Here is a 15,464-nt window from a genome sequence, read left to right as displayed (position 1 = left end):
ATGGGACTGTGGCGGGGGATTTAAACCCACCAACGGGACCTAGGGGTGTGTCCCCAGGTGTGTATATAGTTGGCCAGCCGGCCGTTTGTCTTTGTTGTGTACCAGTAATGCGTGCAGGGTATCATGCGTGCCTCAGCGGGTCTTCCGTGCGGCTAACCCACTACACAATAGTGGCGACGAGGATGGGATGGGATGTGCCGCTAGGCCGCCGAGCGGCGACTGAAAGCACGCAGCTCCACCGCTGACCGATGAGCGAGACCGTGGGAGATGCTGACTCTACCCCGCCAGTCCCGACGTGCACAATGGCAACCGTGTCCGGACCAGGCCTGCTGCTGCCCTTCAACACAGCTCGCCCGCAAGATTGGAGCGCATGGGTTCGAGGCGTAAAGTCCGGTAGCACAATACTGGCCCCCCACCAGTGTTCCCTCTAAGCTGAGTCAGTGTGAGCCAGCTCACCGTTTTTTTTGCCTCGGCTCAGGAAGGAGGGCTCCAGAGCAAACTTAATCGATGCAGCAGCCAAACTGCTCGCTCGCAACTTCCATGCCGGCAGCTCACAGAGCAGAATTTTTGCTCGCCGGACTCCGCAGCGTAGAGGGAGCGTCGCTCCCCACCTGCCACCCCCCATCCTCTGCCAAGAGGCCCTCTGGGGACCCAGGAGCCCCCCTGCCAGACAAAGAGCAAAGCGACCTTCACACCTCTGCCTCATCCGCGACCGTGAAAGCCTAGTTCGATGGATTCTGTGTCCACATTAATTCTTTGCAGGGTGCCTAAATTGATGCTCGCTGCTGTAGAGGTCCCTGAACCTCTAACCCTGACCTTGGGCCAATCACATTTTCTCAGCCTCACCTACCTCGCAGGGCTGTTGTGAAGCTAACGTGGAGGAGAGGGGAAGACTGTAAGCCACTCTGGGCTCTCTGCGGGGAGACGGGTGGGAGATCACGGAAGCAGATAAATAAAATAGAATTGAATACATAAAAGAAAAACAGAATCCCTTAGGCATGGTCAGCCTTTGGGAGAGGGGAGGGGTGAGGGCAAAGTGTTCCCTCTAAGCTGAGTGAGTGTGAGCTAGCTCACAGTATTTAAGCCTCCAGCTCACAGATTTTCGTCTTCGCTCAGGAAGGGTGGCTCCAGAGCAAACTAATTCACGCAGCAGCCAAATCGCTCGCTCACCACTTTAATGCCAGTAGCTCACAAAGTATAATTTTTGCTCACAAGACTCCACAGCTTAGAGGGAACGTTGTCAGGGCAAAGTGAGCCGCCCCAGTCTGTGGACGCCTGCCTCCAGGTGGGACCTGGGGATCCCCCGGAATTTTAGCTCGTCTCCAGACTACGGAGATCACTTCCCCCAGAGCCGGTTTGGTGTAGTGGTTGAGTGCGCGGACTCTAATCTGGGAGAACCAGTTTCAATTTCCCACTCCTCCTCCACTTGCACCTGCTGGATGACCTTGGGCAAGCCATAGTTCTGTCAGAGCTGTCCTTGAAAACGAACAGTTCTGGAAAGAGCTCTCTCAGCCCCACCTCCCTCCCAGGGTGTCTGTTGTGGGGAGGGGAAGGGAAAGGAGTTTGTCAGCCGCTCTGAGACTCCTTTGGGTAGTGAAGGGCAGGGGATAAATCCAATCTCCAATTTGCCCTATTTGGGCAAATTGATAGGACAGTGGCGACACAGTTACAGGGCTTTCTGGATGACGCTTCAGTCCTGGATTCCTTTCAGACCAGCTTTCGCCCGGGTCACGGGACAGAGACTATTCTGGTTGCCCTGACTGACGACCTCTGTAGGCATCTGGATCGAGGCGGTGTGGCGGCATTGCTGGTGTTAGATCTGTCGGCCACTTTTGATACGGTTGACCATCAGCTGCTGGCCCACCGCCTTGCCGATGTGGGGATTCAGGGGTTCGCCCTTCAATGGTTTGCCTCGTTCCTGCAAGGTCGGGGACAAAGGGTGGCGATACGGGAACAGCAGTCTTGGAGGCATCCTCTTGAGTGTGGGGTGCCTCAGGGGGCAGTGCTGTCCCTAATATTATTTAACATCTATATGCGCCCCCTCGCCCAGATTGCTCGGAGTTATGGGCTGGGGTGTCATCAATACGCAGATGACACCCAGCTCTATCTGATGTTGGGCGGCCGGCCAGATTCCAACCCAGATGACCTTGCATTGCAGGCTGTGGCTGGTTGGCTCAGGCTGAGTTAATGAGTTATGCTAATGAGCTCCTGCACCTCTTTTTCTACGGAATGACTCCTGGGCACAGACGAATTAAGTAGACAAGCAAACATAACTCCAGGTGAGCAGCTGTGTTGGTCTGAAGCGACAGAACAAAGTTTGAGTCCAGCGGCAACTTGAAGACCAACGAATTTCCACTCTGGGTAGGAGCTTTTGTGCTCACGCACACTTCTTCGGACTTCTTCCGAGCATGCACACGGAAGCTTAGCCCCGGAACTAGACTTGGTTGGTCTTAAAGGCGCCACTGGGCTCAAACCAAACAACTGTTACTGTGGCAGACGATTTCATCAACTGCAGCCTCCTTGATTCAACTCAAGAAGCTGCCTTGTACTGAATCCGACCCTCAGTCCATCAAGGGCAGTGTTGCCTACTCAGACTGGCAGTTGCTCTCCAGGGTCTCAGGCGGAGGTCCCTTCACATCGCTTCCTGGCTGGTCCTTTCAACTGGAGATGCCGGGGATTGAACCGGGGACCTCCTGCATGCCAAGCAGAGGCTCTGCCACTGAGTCACAGCCCCTCTTTACAGCTCTCCAGGGTCTCAGGCGGAGGTCCCTTCACATCGCTTCCTGGCTGGTCCTTTCAACTGGAGATGCCGGGGATTGAACCGGGGACCTCCTGCATGCCAAGCAGAGGCTCTGCCACTGAGTCACAGCCCCTCTTTACAGCTCTCCAGGGTCTCAGGCGGAGGTCCCTTCACATCGCTTCCTGGCTGGTCCTTTCAACTGGAGATGCCGGGGATTGAACCGGGGACCTCCTGCATGCCAAGCAGAGGCTCTGCCACTGAGTCACAGCCCCTCTTTACAGCTCTCCAGGGTCTCAGGCGGAGGTCCCTTCACATCGCTTCCTGGCTGGTCCTTTCAACTGGAGATGCCGGGGATTGAACCGGGGACCTCCTGCATGCCAAGCAGAGGCTCTGCCACTGAGTCACAGCCCCTCTTTACAGCTCTCCAGGGTCTCAGGCGGAGGTCCCTTCACATCGCTTCCTGGCTGGTCCTTTCAACTGGAGATGCCGGGGATTGAACCGGGGACCTCCTGCATGCCAAGCAGAGGCTCTGCCACTGAGTCACAGCCCCTCTTTACAGCTCTCCAGGGTCTCAGGCGGAGGTCCCTTCACATCGCTTCCTGGCTGGTCCTTTCAACTGGAGATGCCGGGGATTGAACCGGGGACCTCCTGCATGCCAAGCAGAGGCTCTGCCACTGAGTCACAGCCCCTCTTTACAGCTCTCCAGGGTCTCAGGCGGAGGTCCCTTCACATCGCTTCCTGGCTGGTCCTTTCAACTGGAGATGCCGGGGATTGAACCGGGGACCTCCTGCATGCCAAGCAGAGGCTCTGCCACTGAGTCACAGCCCCTCTTTACAGCTCTCCAGGGTCTCAGGCGGAGGTCTTTCCCATCCCCTCCTGCCTGGTCCTTTTAAACGGAGACACCGGGGATTGGACCTGGGACCTCCTGCAGTCCAAGCAGAGACTCCTCCACTGAGCCACGGCCCTTTCCATTACACACAACATATTCTCTCACACAGCCACCTGGGCAATGGGAAGACCCGAACTCACAGCAACTATCTGGTGGAGTTCTGTTCTCTCCAAATAGGACTTGCCAAGGAAGCCACGCGCCTTCCCACTTTTCTAAGGGGCTGAGATGGAGCCAAATGGAAATCTGTCGATATTTCCCTCCACACGGACATAGATTTTTCTTCCAAAAAGAGTATGAAAAGCAGCCCTGAAGGCTGCAACAAGGGAGCGAAAGAGCCAGTGAGAAGCTGTTGCGTAACCCTTCCCCTACTGGCATTTCCCCACTGGGCTGCGAAGCCCAGTATAGCCACCGAATCTGAAGAAGTGACCAGTGACTCACAAAAGATTGGATTTATACCCCGCCCTTCACTTGGAGTCTCAGAGGGGCTTACAAACTCCTTTCCCTTCCCCTCCCCACAACAGACACCCTGTGAGGTGGGTGGGGCTGAGAGAGCTCTCTTGAGAACTGCTCTTGAGAGAACAGCTCTGAAGGAACTTGTGACTGACCCAAGGTCACACCAGCAGGCTGCATGTGGAGGAGGAGTGGGGAACCAAACCCGGTTCTCCAAGGTTAGAGTCCGTGCTCCTAACCGCTACACCAAACTGGACTTGGTCTGGGTGGGGACAAAAGTGGTCCAGGAAGTAGCATTTGACTGGTTCTGCGTAGTGTTGTGGTCTCCCTGGGGGATTAGGCACGCAGCTAAGAGGTCCTTCTGGACTCCACGTTCGTCTGTCCAGAGGTAAATGCCAGATGTTGGCTGGAACTCAGGCTTGTTTGCCAGGTGGGGCTGAGAGAGCTCTCTTGAGAACTGCTCCTGAGAGAACAGCTCTGAAGGAACTTGTGACTGACCCGAGGTCACACCAGCAGCTGCATGTGGAGGAGCGGGGAATCAAACCCGGTTCTCCCAGATTAGAGTCTGCATGCTTAACCACTACACCAAACTGACTCTTTAAAGTTAGCCTTTAAGATGCTCCTGGACTCTGGCTCTTTTCTACTGCTACAGACAAACATGGCTACCCATCTTGATCTGTAGCCGCCAAGCGATTCTATTTTGTTTATTTATGAATTTACTTCCTTGATACTGCGCCTTTATCCACAACCGGGACCCAAAGAGGCTCACATCAGAGGAAGAAGAAGAGAAGAGGAGAAGAGATTGGATTTATACCCTGCCCTTCACTTGGAGTCTCAGAGCGGCTTACAAACTCCCTTCCCTTCCCCTCCCCACAACAGACACCCTGTGAGGTGGGTGGGGCTGAGAGAGCTCTGACACAAACTGCTCTTTTTCAAGGACAGCTGTGCCAGACCTTGTGACTGACCCAAGGTCACCCAGCAGCCGCAAGTGGAGGAGTGAGGAATCAAAGCCGGTTCTCCCAGATTAGAGTCCGCGCACTTAACCATGTCACCAAACTGGCTCTCTCCACCATTTATCACTCCTCCATTTTATCTTCACAACAACCTTGTGAGGCAGGTTAGGCCGAGAGTGTGCAAAAGGCCCAAGGTCACCCCAAAAGCTTCTCTGGCACAGTGGGGATTCGCACCTGGGTCTTCCAGATCCTGGTTCAGTACTCGAACCACTTCCCAACCACGGCTATATAGACAACAGAAGGTTTTTCCTCCCCTGCTTCTCAGTCACCACTTCGAGTTTCCTTGAAACCCACCCATGCACGGTTTATGGGAATGGGCCCGTGTCCCTTTACCTTGGACGGGCACAGGCCTCCCCCCACCCCAGAGTTCCCCCGCCAGCTCCTACCTGCCTGCATTTCGGCCCAAAGCTCGCCCACCCCGGACTCCACCAGGAAGGTTCTGCTGTGTCTGGAACGTCGCAGTTGTTCTCGGGCTGCAGGACAAGAAGTCGGGACGTGAGAAAAGCAAGCGAAACCGACCGGGATCAAGACGAGGATGGGTTCTGCTTCAAAACGTGAGAGGCGAGCTTTCGGATCACACAGAGTTCTTCCTCACGCTGGATGTTCGGGCACAAACACTGCAGGGGTTTCTAGGCCATGGGGATCCGCTGGCCTGTTCCGTGTCTATAAATACTCCACGGACACAATGCCCCACTGGGAATTCAGGGAAACACCCCCCCCCCCCGGTGAGAGAGGGCGGTGGCCAAGATCACATGACCAATGTTCCCTCTAAACTGTGGAGTCTTGTGAGCAAAAATTCTACTTTGTGAGCTGCTGGCATTAAAGTTGTGAGCGAGCAATTTGGCTGCTGCATAAATCAGTTTGCTCTGGAGCCATCCCTTCCTGAGCTAAGGCAAAAATGTGTGAGCCGGAGGCTAAAAAACTGTGAGCTAGCTCACACTAACTCAGCTTAGAGGGAACTATGCACGTGACCTGGTCCCCATGGGGAAAGCGCTTCTCAGAGAACACCATCCCCTTAGGGGCCCAGGGACCAGGTGACTAGGAGCTCACGCAGAATGGGAGGGAGACAAGCTTCTGTATTCAAGAAACAGCCCCCCCCCCAGCAGGGCTGCCAACTTCCAGCAGGGGCCTTGAGATCTCCCAGAATAGAGTACAGGGATCAGTTGGCCTTAGGGTTGGGCAACCTCCAGGTGGGCTGTAGATTTCCCAGTATTATAACTGGCTGCTTCGGAAGGTGGACTCTATGGCCTTATACCCTGCTGAGGCCAGTATGGCATAGTGGTTAGGAGCGCGGACTCTAATCTGGGAGAACCGGGCTTGAGTCGCCACTCCTCCACATGCAGCCAGCTGGGTGGCCTTGGGTCAGTCACCAGCTCTCTCAGAGCTGTTCTCTCAAGGGCAGTTCTCTCAGAGCTCTCTCGGCCCCACCGACCTCTCACAGGGTGTCTGTTGTGGGGCGGGGAAGGGAGAGGAGATTGCAAGCCGCTCTGAGACTCCTTCGGGTAGCAAAGGGCGGGGTATGAATCCAATCTCTTATCTCTTCTTCTTCCCTTCTCCCCAAACTCCACCTTCCAGGCTCCACCCCCAAAATCTCCAGGAATTCCCCAACCCAGACTTGGCAACCCTAACCCCAAGGCCACCTGACATCCGAAGTCATTCCACCCTGACACGATCCCAAATCTAATCTCTGTCTGGGAGCCGGCAAGTCAGATTGTAGAAAATCTGGGGTGGCTGGACCATCCCAAGCGCCTTTCTCCCCCAGGACTGAAGACCGGCTCCACCAAGCCTGCCCCTTGTGATTGGCTGAGGCAGGGCAGCCTCCGCGGAGCCACGGGCAGCCATCAGAGTTTTTATTAAATGGGGTTTGTTCTGCTAATAAAGTGAAATGGAAGGCAGATGTGGAATCTTAATTTAAACTACTGCTGCCCAGGAGTTAAAGCAAAGAGGCTCCATCAGAGGACAGTCAGCCAGAGAGAGAAAATCTGGCAGAAGGGATTCTGCATTGCAACATACATAACCCACCCGTGGAACTCACTGCCACTAGACATTGGGACGGCAGTTAATCGGGGATCAGCGTTTCTCAGGGAAATGCACCTGTCTCCTGATTAAGACTGATCTTGCCAGATCAGGCAAAAAAATTTCCACGTAGTCCAGCATTCCTGTTCTAGGGCTGACCAACCAACTCCATCTGGGCTTCTAATGTCCTGGCCCCACTGGTGGACCTCCTGATGGCCCCTGGTATTTCTGGCCACTGTGTGATACAGAGTGTTGGACTGGATGGGCCTTTGGCCTGATCCAACATTGGCATCTCTTATGTTCTTATGTTCTTAAGCCTGCAAAAATCTCTTTCCCCCCCATTGCCATACTCAGGGGTATACTGCCTCTGAACATGGAGGTTCCATTCAGCTCTTACAGCCCATAAAGTCATTGGAGGAAGCCCACAATGTTGAGGCGACGGCTCCGCGGGGCCTTCCTGGTGGTGGGACCTTGTCTGTGGAATTTTTAAAATTGGATTTATACCCCGCCCTTCACTACCCAAGGGGCTGCGGTGGCTCAAGTGGTTAAGACGCTGTAGTGTATCCAGTCCAGACAAGTCCAGACAAGTCCAGAGACAAACGTCGAGCTTCGCTCCAAGAGACAATGGACTATGCGGATCCTAGCCCACTCCAATCAGGGGGCTAGGTTCCCGGCCGAGAGCCTATGGGACTCTCGGCCACTGTAAATAACCTATAGGGAAGCAGGGTGTGTGTTTTGGGTGGCGGTTTCTCGGGGGATATAAGCCGGCCTGCGAGCCGGCCAAAGTCGCCTTGTTCCTGATCGAATAAAGTACGCTTTGCTGAAATCACTCTCCGTCTGCGTACTTTTCAGACGCTGAACTGCAGGCCGGAAGGTCGGTAGTTCAGCAGTTCGAGACATGAGTGCCGCATGACGGAGTGAGCTCCTGTCTCTGGCCCCAGCTCCTGCCAGCCTAGCCGTTCGAAAGCAAGGAGTGGCACTTACCCTGCCTGAAGCTGGAGTCGATGGGCAGGTCCGACGCGAGGCCATTGGCCTGGGGCCTGTAGCTGAGGTCGATCAGCTGGTTGAGCCGTAGCTTCCGGCAATAGATGGAGGCGGCTTCGGGCTCCAGGGCGATCAGCAGCTGCTCCGGGTTCTCCGACGGAACCAGCCCGGCCTGCGAGAGCAGAGAGAAAAGGGGAGATGGTCATCTGATGCGCTGGCCAACCCCCACGGTGGTGGGACCTGGAGATCTGGAACTGCAACGGGTCTCTTGGAGGTGACGCCTGCTTTGGAGGGTGGCATCTAGGGCAGGGTATCTTGCGGAGGTCCCTCGCCAGCTCCATCCAAAATCTCCAGGAATGTCCCAACCTGCTGTTGGCAGCAACCCGATCATCTGAGTGTCCGGCTGCAAGCACGGTCAGGTATACCAAGAGGTTTATAAGATGATGCATGGGAAGGAGCCGGTAGAGAAAGAGGAACTTTTCTCCCTTTCTCACTATACAAGAACTCGTGGGCACTCCATGAAATTGCTGAGCGGTCGGGTTAGAACGGATAAAAGGAAGTCCTTCTTCACCCAAAGAGTGATTAACACATGGAATTCACTGCCACAGGAAGTGGTGGCGGCTACAAGCATGGACGGCTTCAAAAGGGAATTAGATAAGCATATGGAGCAGAGGTCCATCAGTGGCTATTAGCCACAAGGTATAGATAGGAACTCTCGGTCTGGGGCAAGGGATGCTCTGTCATCTTGGTGCTTGGGGGGGTCAACAGTGGGAGGGCTTCTAATGTCCTGGCCCCACTGGTGGACCTCCTGATGGCACTGGTATTTCTGGCCACTGTGTGACACAGAGTGTGGGACTGGATGGGCCTTTGGCCTGATCCAACATTGGCATCTCTTATGTTCTTATGTTCTAAGGTATGGTCAAGGTGGCTTTCAGCTGCAATGCCTTACTTGAGGTTTCAGAGGAGAAGAAGAAGAGGAAGAAGAAGAGGAGGAGGAGAAGATTGGATTTATACCCCGCCCTTCACGCAGAGTCACAGAGCAGTTTCCCCTCCCCACAATAGACACCCTGTGAGGTAGGTGGGGCTGAGAGAGCTCTGACAGAAACTGCTCTTTCCAGGACAGCTCTTGTCAGAACCATGGCTTGCCTAAGGTCATCCAGCAGGTGCAAGTGGAGGAGTGAGGAATCAAAACCCAGTTCTCCCAGATTAGAGTCCGTGCACTTAACCATTACACAGAAGAAGAGGAGGAGGAGGTTGGATTTGTACCCCACCCTTCATGCGGAGTCTCAGAGCGTCTTCCAAACTCCTTTCCCTTCCCCTCCCCACAACAGACACCCTGTGAGGGAGGCGGGGCTGAGAGAGCTCTTTCAAGAACTGCTAATGAGAGAACAGCTCTAAGAGAACTTGTAAGTGACCCAAGGTCACTCACCCAGCTGGCTGCATGTGGAGGAGTGGGGAATCAAACCCAGTTACAACCCGCACTCCTAACCAGTACACCAAACTGGCTCTCACTCGGAGCTAATAACAGTCAGAGCTAATAACTCTACCTAAGGATTAGATTCCCCCCCCATGCTCAAGGAGACATAGATAGCTCCCTCACCCACACCACTCCGTTTCATAGGGTTGCCAACTTCCAGGTGACGGCTGGAGATTTCCTGCTATTACAATGGATTTCCAGGAAACAAAGATTTATTCCTCCGGAAAAAATGGCCACTTGGGAAGATGGATTCTCTGGCAATATACCGCAGTGAAGTCCCTCCCCCTCCCCCAACTCCCCCTTCCGCAGGCTCCACCCTCAAAATCTCCAGGCATTTCCCCACCTGGGGTAGTTAGGCCAAAAATGACAAGCCGGGACAAATATGTTTCTTGGAATCTGACCAGGGTTCATTTCGTAGAAAAAGAGGTGCAGGGGCTCATTAGCATAACTCATTAGCATAACTCATTTGCATATGCCACACCTCCTGACGTCACTGAAAGTGTGTCAGAAGGCAACTCCCACCGCTCAGGCCCCACTGGACTCTTTTGGATTGCTAGCTATTGGGGGGGAGGGGGAACGTGCAGATCTGTCCTCACAGAGGAGGGAGAGCTTGTACCTGAATAAGACGGTCTTAAAGGAACCATTGGACTGTTTTGGACCAGGGGGCCAGGGGGGTGCTCTGCAACTTACCTGGCTGCTTCTTGCTCTGACTGAGGGCTGCTGGGAGCAGGGGGTGGGGCTTGTTGCATGTGCCCGCCCCCTGGGCTCTTTACTGCCGGAGCTCCACTCCTGTGCGCTCCTGCAGGAAAGGACCCCTGGATCTGACCAAACAAGCTTTGACTCTCCGAAGCTCATGCCGTGAACATTTTCAGATTGGCCCCGGTGTTGGTCTGAAGTAGTAGAACAGAGTTCGAGTCCAGGGGCACCTTTCAGGCCACCAAAGTTTTATTCAAGATCTAAACTTTCGTGTGCACGCACGTTTCTGAAGAAGTGTGCACACGAAAGCTTATACCTTGAACAAAACTTTGTTGGTCTTAAAGGTGCCCCTCTGGACCCAAAATTTACCGAAAATTTTGTTGGTCTCTACGGGCGACGGGACTCCAATCTAGCTATTCTTCTACAGCTACTTCCGTGTCTTTGGGTGAAATCTCTGACTCGGATTTGGATTTAGGAATTGCGGCTCCTAAAACATTTAAAGTAAATCTCCCTTGGCAAAAGAAGAAGAAAATCAAAGCTAAGAAGAAAGCAAAGATCTGAGATTCCCTACGCTGACATTTATTCTACTCATATTATTAACCAGATGTGTAATATCAAAAATGCCTTTATGTTCTTTCCATTTGAACGCTTTTATTAGATTTTAAAGAACGGAATGTAATTTTTAACAGGTAGACATCTATCCAAAGCGTTTGATTACCTTATCAAAGGTTCTTGTTACTCTCTTTGTAGTTTTAGTTTTGTAGGTTATAGGTTTGTCGTATGTAGGAAGAAAAACAATAAAAATTATATTAAAGGGGGGGAAAACCCCAAACTAGCTATTCTTAGTATAATCTAGAAAGGGCCGAACAGGAAACATTCAACCATGTTTGCCTTCATTTCCCCTCATTGTAAAAAATCACATGCGTGTTTTAGTTATTCTTTTCATTGGGAACTTTCGCTCATTTCCTTTCGAAATCGGGCCAGCAGTGAAATCACACGATGCTGCCCCCCCAAAACCCAGCTCTGTATCTAGTGTCAGTTCTTCACACCCCCATGAAGTCTCTGTGCCATTCAAGAATTCCAGCCTGGGTCCTGCACAGGAGGGGCGGACCCAACGTATGGAGAGGATATTTATTTATTTATTTATTTATTTATTTATTTATTTATTTTCCACATGTGTATCCCGCCCTCCCCAATGGGCTCAGGGTGGCTAACAAGGGCAAGGTAATTAGCCGTGCCATAATTAAAACACATAAAACATAATAAGAACATCCAACAACGGTGCTCAATCAATTACAGATATCATAAATCCAAGATGGAATCAACACAGTTCCAGGTGGTTTTTGTTGTTCAGTCGCACAGTCGAGTCCGACTCTTCGTGACCCCATGGACCAGCTCCTGCCATGGTACTCCCATGATATTTGTGCCCAATGGCGACGGCTTATCGGATCTTCTTTACATTTTCCAGGTTCTTCCTCCGGGCCTCGTCGGTGCGTCCTTTAAGAAACCATGACGGTGGTGGTATAGTGGGGCGGCGGCTCCTACTCAAAGGCCTGGCGGGAGAGCTCCGTCTTGCAGGCCCTGCGGAACTGCATAAGGCCCCGCAGGGCCCGGATCTCCCCCGGGAGCTCGTTCCACCAGGTAGGAGCCGCCACCGAAAAAGCCCTGGCCCTGGTCGCAGCTCATTTGGCGTCCTTGGGGCTCGGGATGACCAACAGATTTGGGGCCCCCGACCGTAGTGCTCTTGGGGGATCTATAAGCAAAGACCATTGGAGGGTTTGGGGAGGGTCCGTGGCTCCAGGACAGGGCGCATGCTTGGCAGGAAGACTGTGGGAAATTCAGGGGCCCACGCCTCCAGTTCAAGGGCCCCAGGACAGCGGCCGCCAATCCCAGCTGGAGCCACAGAGGGAGGACTGGCTCAGTCGAGTCCAGCGGTGGCCCAACTGTGGCTCTTTCACACATACTGTCTGGCTCCCGGCAGGGTGGCGGGGGAAGCTAAATATCGTCACCAAACAAATATCATTGGGCAAATAAATATCATCATCGAAAGCTGCTTTTACCCCTTTTGTTATTATTCTTGGCAGTCTCCTTTAATGTTCATAAAAAGCAAATTTGCATATTTCCCGGTAAAAAAGGGTAATATTTCTTCATGTCTTGCACAGTGTTCCCTCTAAGCTGAGTTAGTGTGAGCTAACTCACAGCTTTTTAGCCTCTGGCTCACACATGTTTGTCTTGGCTCAGGCAGGATGGCTCCAGAGCAAACTAATTTATGCAGGAGCCCAATGGCTCGCTCACAACTTTAATGCTAGTGGCTCACAAAGTAGAATTTCTGCTCACAGGACTCCACAGCTTAGAGGGAGTATTCATTGTGACCAGTGTTCCCTCTAAGCTGAGTCAATGTGAGCCAGCTCACAGTTTTTTAGCCTCCAGCTCACAGATGTCTGTCTCCGCTCAGGAAGGATGGGGCTCCAGAGCAAACTAATTTATGCAGGAGCCCAATGGCTCGCTCACAACTTTAATGCTAGTGGCTCACAAAGTAGAATTTTTGCTCACAAGACTCCACAGCTTAGAGGGAGCATTGGCTCTCAGACATCTGACATGTATTCTATGCAGGGCTCTTTTTGTAGAAAAAGCCCAGCAGGAACTCATTAGCATATTGGGCCACACCCCTGACCGCACAGCTCATTAGCCCATTAGGCCACACCCCCATGTTACCAGAAGTGTGCTCATCCAGCCACACCCACCTTTCCCTTCTTATTCTGTTTACCTTGTTTGTTGTCAAAACCCAGGGCCTTTTTTTGGAGCAGGAACTCCTTTGCATGTTAGGCCAAACACCCCTAATGTAACCAATCCTAATGAGTTTCTGCTGTTGGGTGTGGCCTGTTATTCTAATGAGTTCCTGCTGGGCGTGGCCAACTCGGGAGCCAGCCAGAACTCCGTTCCTGTGCGTTCCTGCCTCAAAATAGCCCTGATTCTATGTGGCTCTTACGTTAAACAAGTTTGGCCACTCCTGGTCTAGTATGCTTCATGGGCACATTGGACCAGGCCCCAGGAGGTAGGGTTGCCAGCCTCCAGGTGGAGCCTGGAGATCTCCTGGAGTTACCAGGGTGTTCATCTCCGGGCTGGGAAAGACCTAGAGATTCTGGGGGCGGAGCCTGAGGAAGGTGGGGTTTGTGGAGGGGAGGAATTTCGGCGGGTTCTAATGCCAGAGAGTCCACCTTTCAAAGTGGCTATTCTCTCCAGGTGACCTGTTGTAATCCCAGGAGATCCCCAGCCACTCCCTGGAAGTTGGCAACCCTAAGTTCCAGATGACCTCCAGACGACAGAGCTGTTCCTCTGGAGAAAATGGAAGCTTGGGGGGGGGGCTCCGTGGCATCAGACCTCAGCTGAGGTCCCTCCCTTTCCCAAGCCCCACCCTCTTTCGGCTCCGCCCCCAAACCACCAGGAAGTTCCCAACCTGGAGTTGGCAAGCTCACCAGGAGAGGACTTCAGCCTAAAAACAACCACATAGAATTTTGGGCACCACATTTTAGGCAGGATGCTGACAAGCTCGAGCGTGTCCAGAAGAGGGCAACCAGGATGGGGAGAGGGTTGGAGTCCAAGTCTTAGGAGGAAAGGCTGAAATATTCAGGTATTTTTAGCCTGGGAAAGAGAAGGCTTAGAGGGGACATGACTATCTGAAGGGCTGTCATGTAGAAGATGGAGTGGATCTATTCTCTCTTGCTCCGGATTGCAAGACTAGATCTAATGGGTGGAAATTACAAGGGAGTCGATACCGGCTAAATATCAGGAGAAACTTCCTAACTGTGAGAGTGGTTGAGCAGTGGAACAGACTGCCTCGGGAGGTGGTGGATGCTCCTTCGCTGGACGTTTCCAAGCGGAGGCTGGACGGCCCTCTTTTGGGCATGTTGTAGGGCTATCTTTCGGCTCTGCTCCTGCAGGGTGCAGGGGGTTGAACTAGATGACCTTCAAGGCCCCTTCCAACTCTAACACGCTATGGTTCTATGATTCTAGGATAGAATCACTATCGGTATGGAGACAAAGCTCCAGAAAGGGGACCCCTCTTGCTTACTGAAGACCGTCGGCTGTCACTTAGAGGGCTGTCACTTGGAGGAGGGCAGGGAGCTGTTCCTGTGGGCAGCGGAGGAGAGGACTTGCAAGAATAAGTTTAAATGAAGGGCGGGAAGGTACTGGCTGGATCTTAGGAAAACCTTTTTGACAGTCAGAGTTTTGCAACGGTGGAATCGGCTGCCTGGGGAGGTGGTGAGCTCCCCCTCCCTGGCGGTCTTGTAGCAGCGGCTGGACAAACACTTGTCAGGGATGCTCTAGGACAGTGGTGGCGAACCTATGGCATGGGTGCCAGAGGTGGCACTCAGAGCCCTCTCTGTGGGCACGGGTGCCATCGCCCCAGCCAGGCCCAGACCATCATTAAAGTGTCAAATTCTCTGCCAAATAATTTTAAGTAAGCATTTGGGATTGCTTTCCTAACTTTTAAGTTAACGTATGACTTGTTTTTTCTAAATTAAAACCTCAGTATTCAGGTTAAATTGCCGTGTTGGCACTTGGCAATAAATGAGTGGGTTTTGGGTCGCAGTTTGGGCACTCGGCCTCTAAAAGGTTCACCATCACTGCTCTAGGCTGATCCTGCACTGAGCCGGGGGTGGGACTAGATTGCCTGTCGGGCCCCTTCCAGCTCTGTGATTCTAAGATTCTACAAAAAGAAAGCCGGGGAGATCCAAAAACGGACCGTGCAGGAAAGCTCCTGGCCACAAAGTGGCACCAGCTGTGGATCAGGCGCACGGCAGCCGTGTCTCCGCTCCGCCAGCAGTTCTGGCTCCCATTCCCTTCGTACTGATAGTTCCTGCCCGTGTCCGGCTGTGCTTGGCTCCCTGCTGAAGCCCGAGGCGGAGAAGAGGGGGAAGAGAGAGAATCCAGAAACTGTAAGCCGAGAGCAGCCAAAACCACGGCAGCGGGGTGGGCGCCTGAGAGGCGTCTGACATCCTGCATGCTTTGTGCAAATGCCAGCCTCTGGCGCGTGGGGAGGGGCGGGCAGGCGGTCCGTCCGTCCGTGTGCAAACTGGCGGGTGCCACTGCCGCGCTCCGTGTGTCCACAAGCAGAGAGGCATTCTTAGCGCCAGTGTTCCCTCTAAGCTGAGTTAGTGTGAGTCAGCTCACAGTTTTTTAGCCTCCGGCTCACAC

The 15,464-nt window shown here is 53.1% G+C and overlaps 1 protein-coding gene across 1 annotated transcript in view; it reads right to left on the bottom strand.

The window, feature by feature from the left end:
• HSPA12B (heat shock protein family A (Hsp70) member 12B) overlaps window positions 1-15,464 on the bottom strand; it is a 53,900-nt gene that overhangs the window by 17,839 nt on the left and 20,597 nt on the right. Inside the window, exons 7-8 of the mRNA XM_015414022.1 lie at window positions 8,093-8,264; window positions 5,479-5,565 (exon numbers count right to left, since the gene is read on the bottom strand). Coding sequence (XP_015269508.1) covers window positions 5,479-5,565; window positions 8,093-8,264 — 259 coding nt within the window. The remainder of the gene's footprint in view (window positions 1-5,478; window positions 5,566-8,092; window positions 8,265-15,464) is intronic.

Source organism: Gekko japonicus, unplaced genomic scaffold (genome assembly GCF_001447785.1).
Source record: "Gekko japonicus isolate JY-2015 unplaced genomic scaffold, Gekko_japonicus_V1.1 scaffold2662, whole genome shotgun sequence".
Taxonomy (NCBI): Eukaryota; Metazoa; Chordata; class Lepidosauria; order Squamata; family Gekkonidae; genus Gekko; species Gekko japonicus.
Note: the sequence above shows the minus strand (reverse complement) of the source record. Positions and strands in the feature narration are given on the sequence as shown.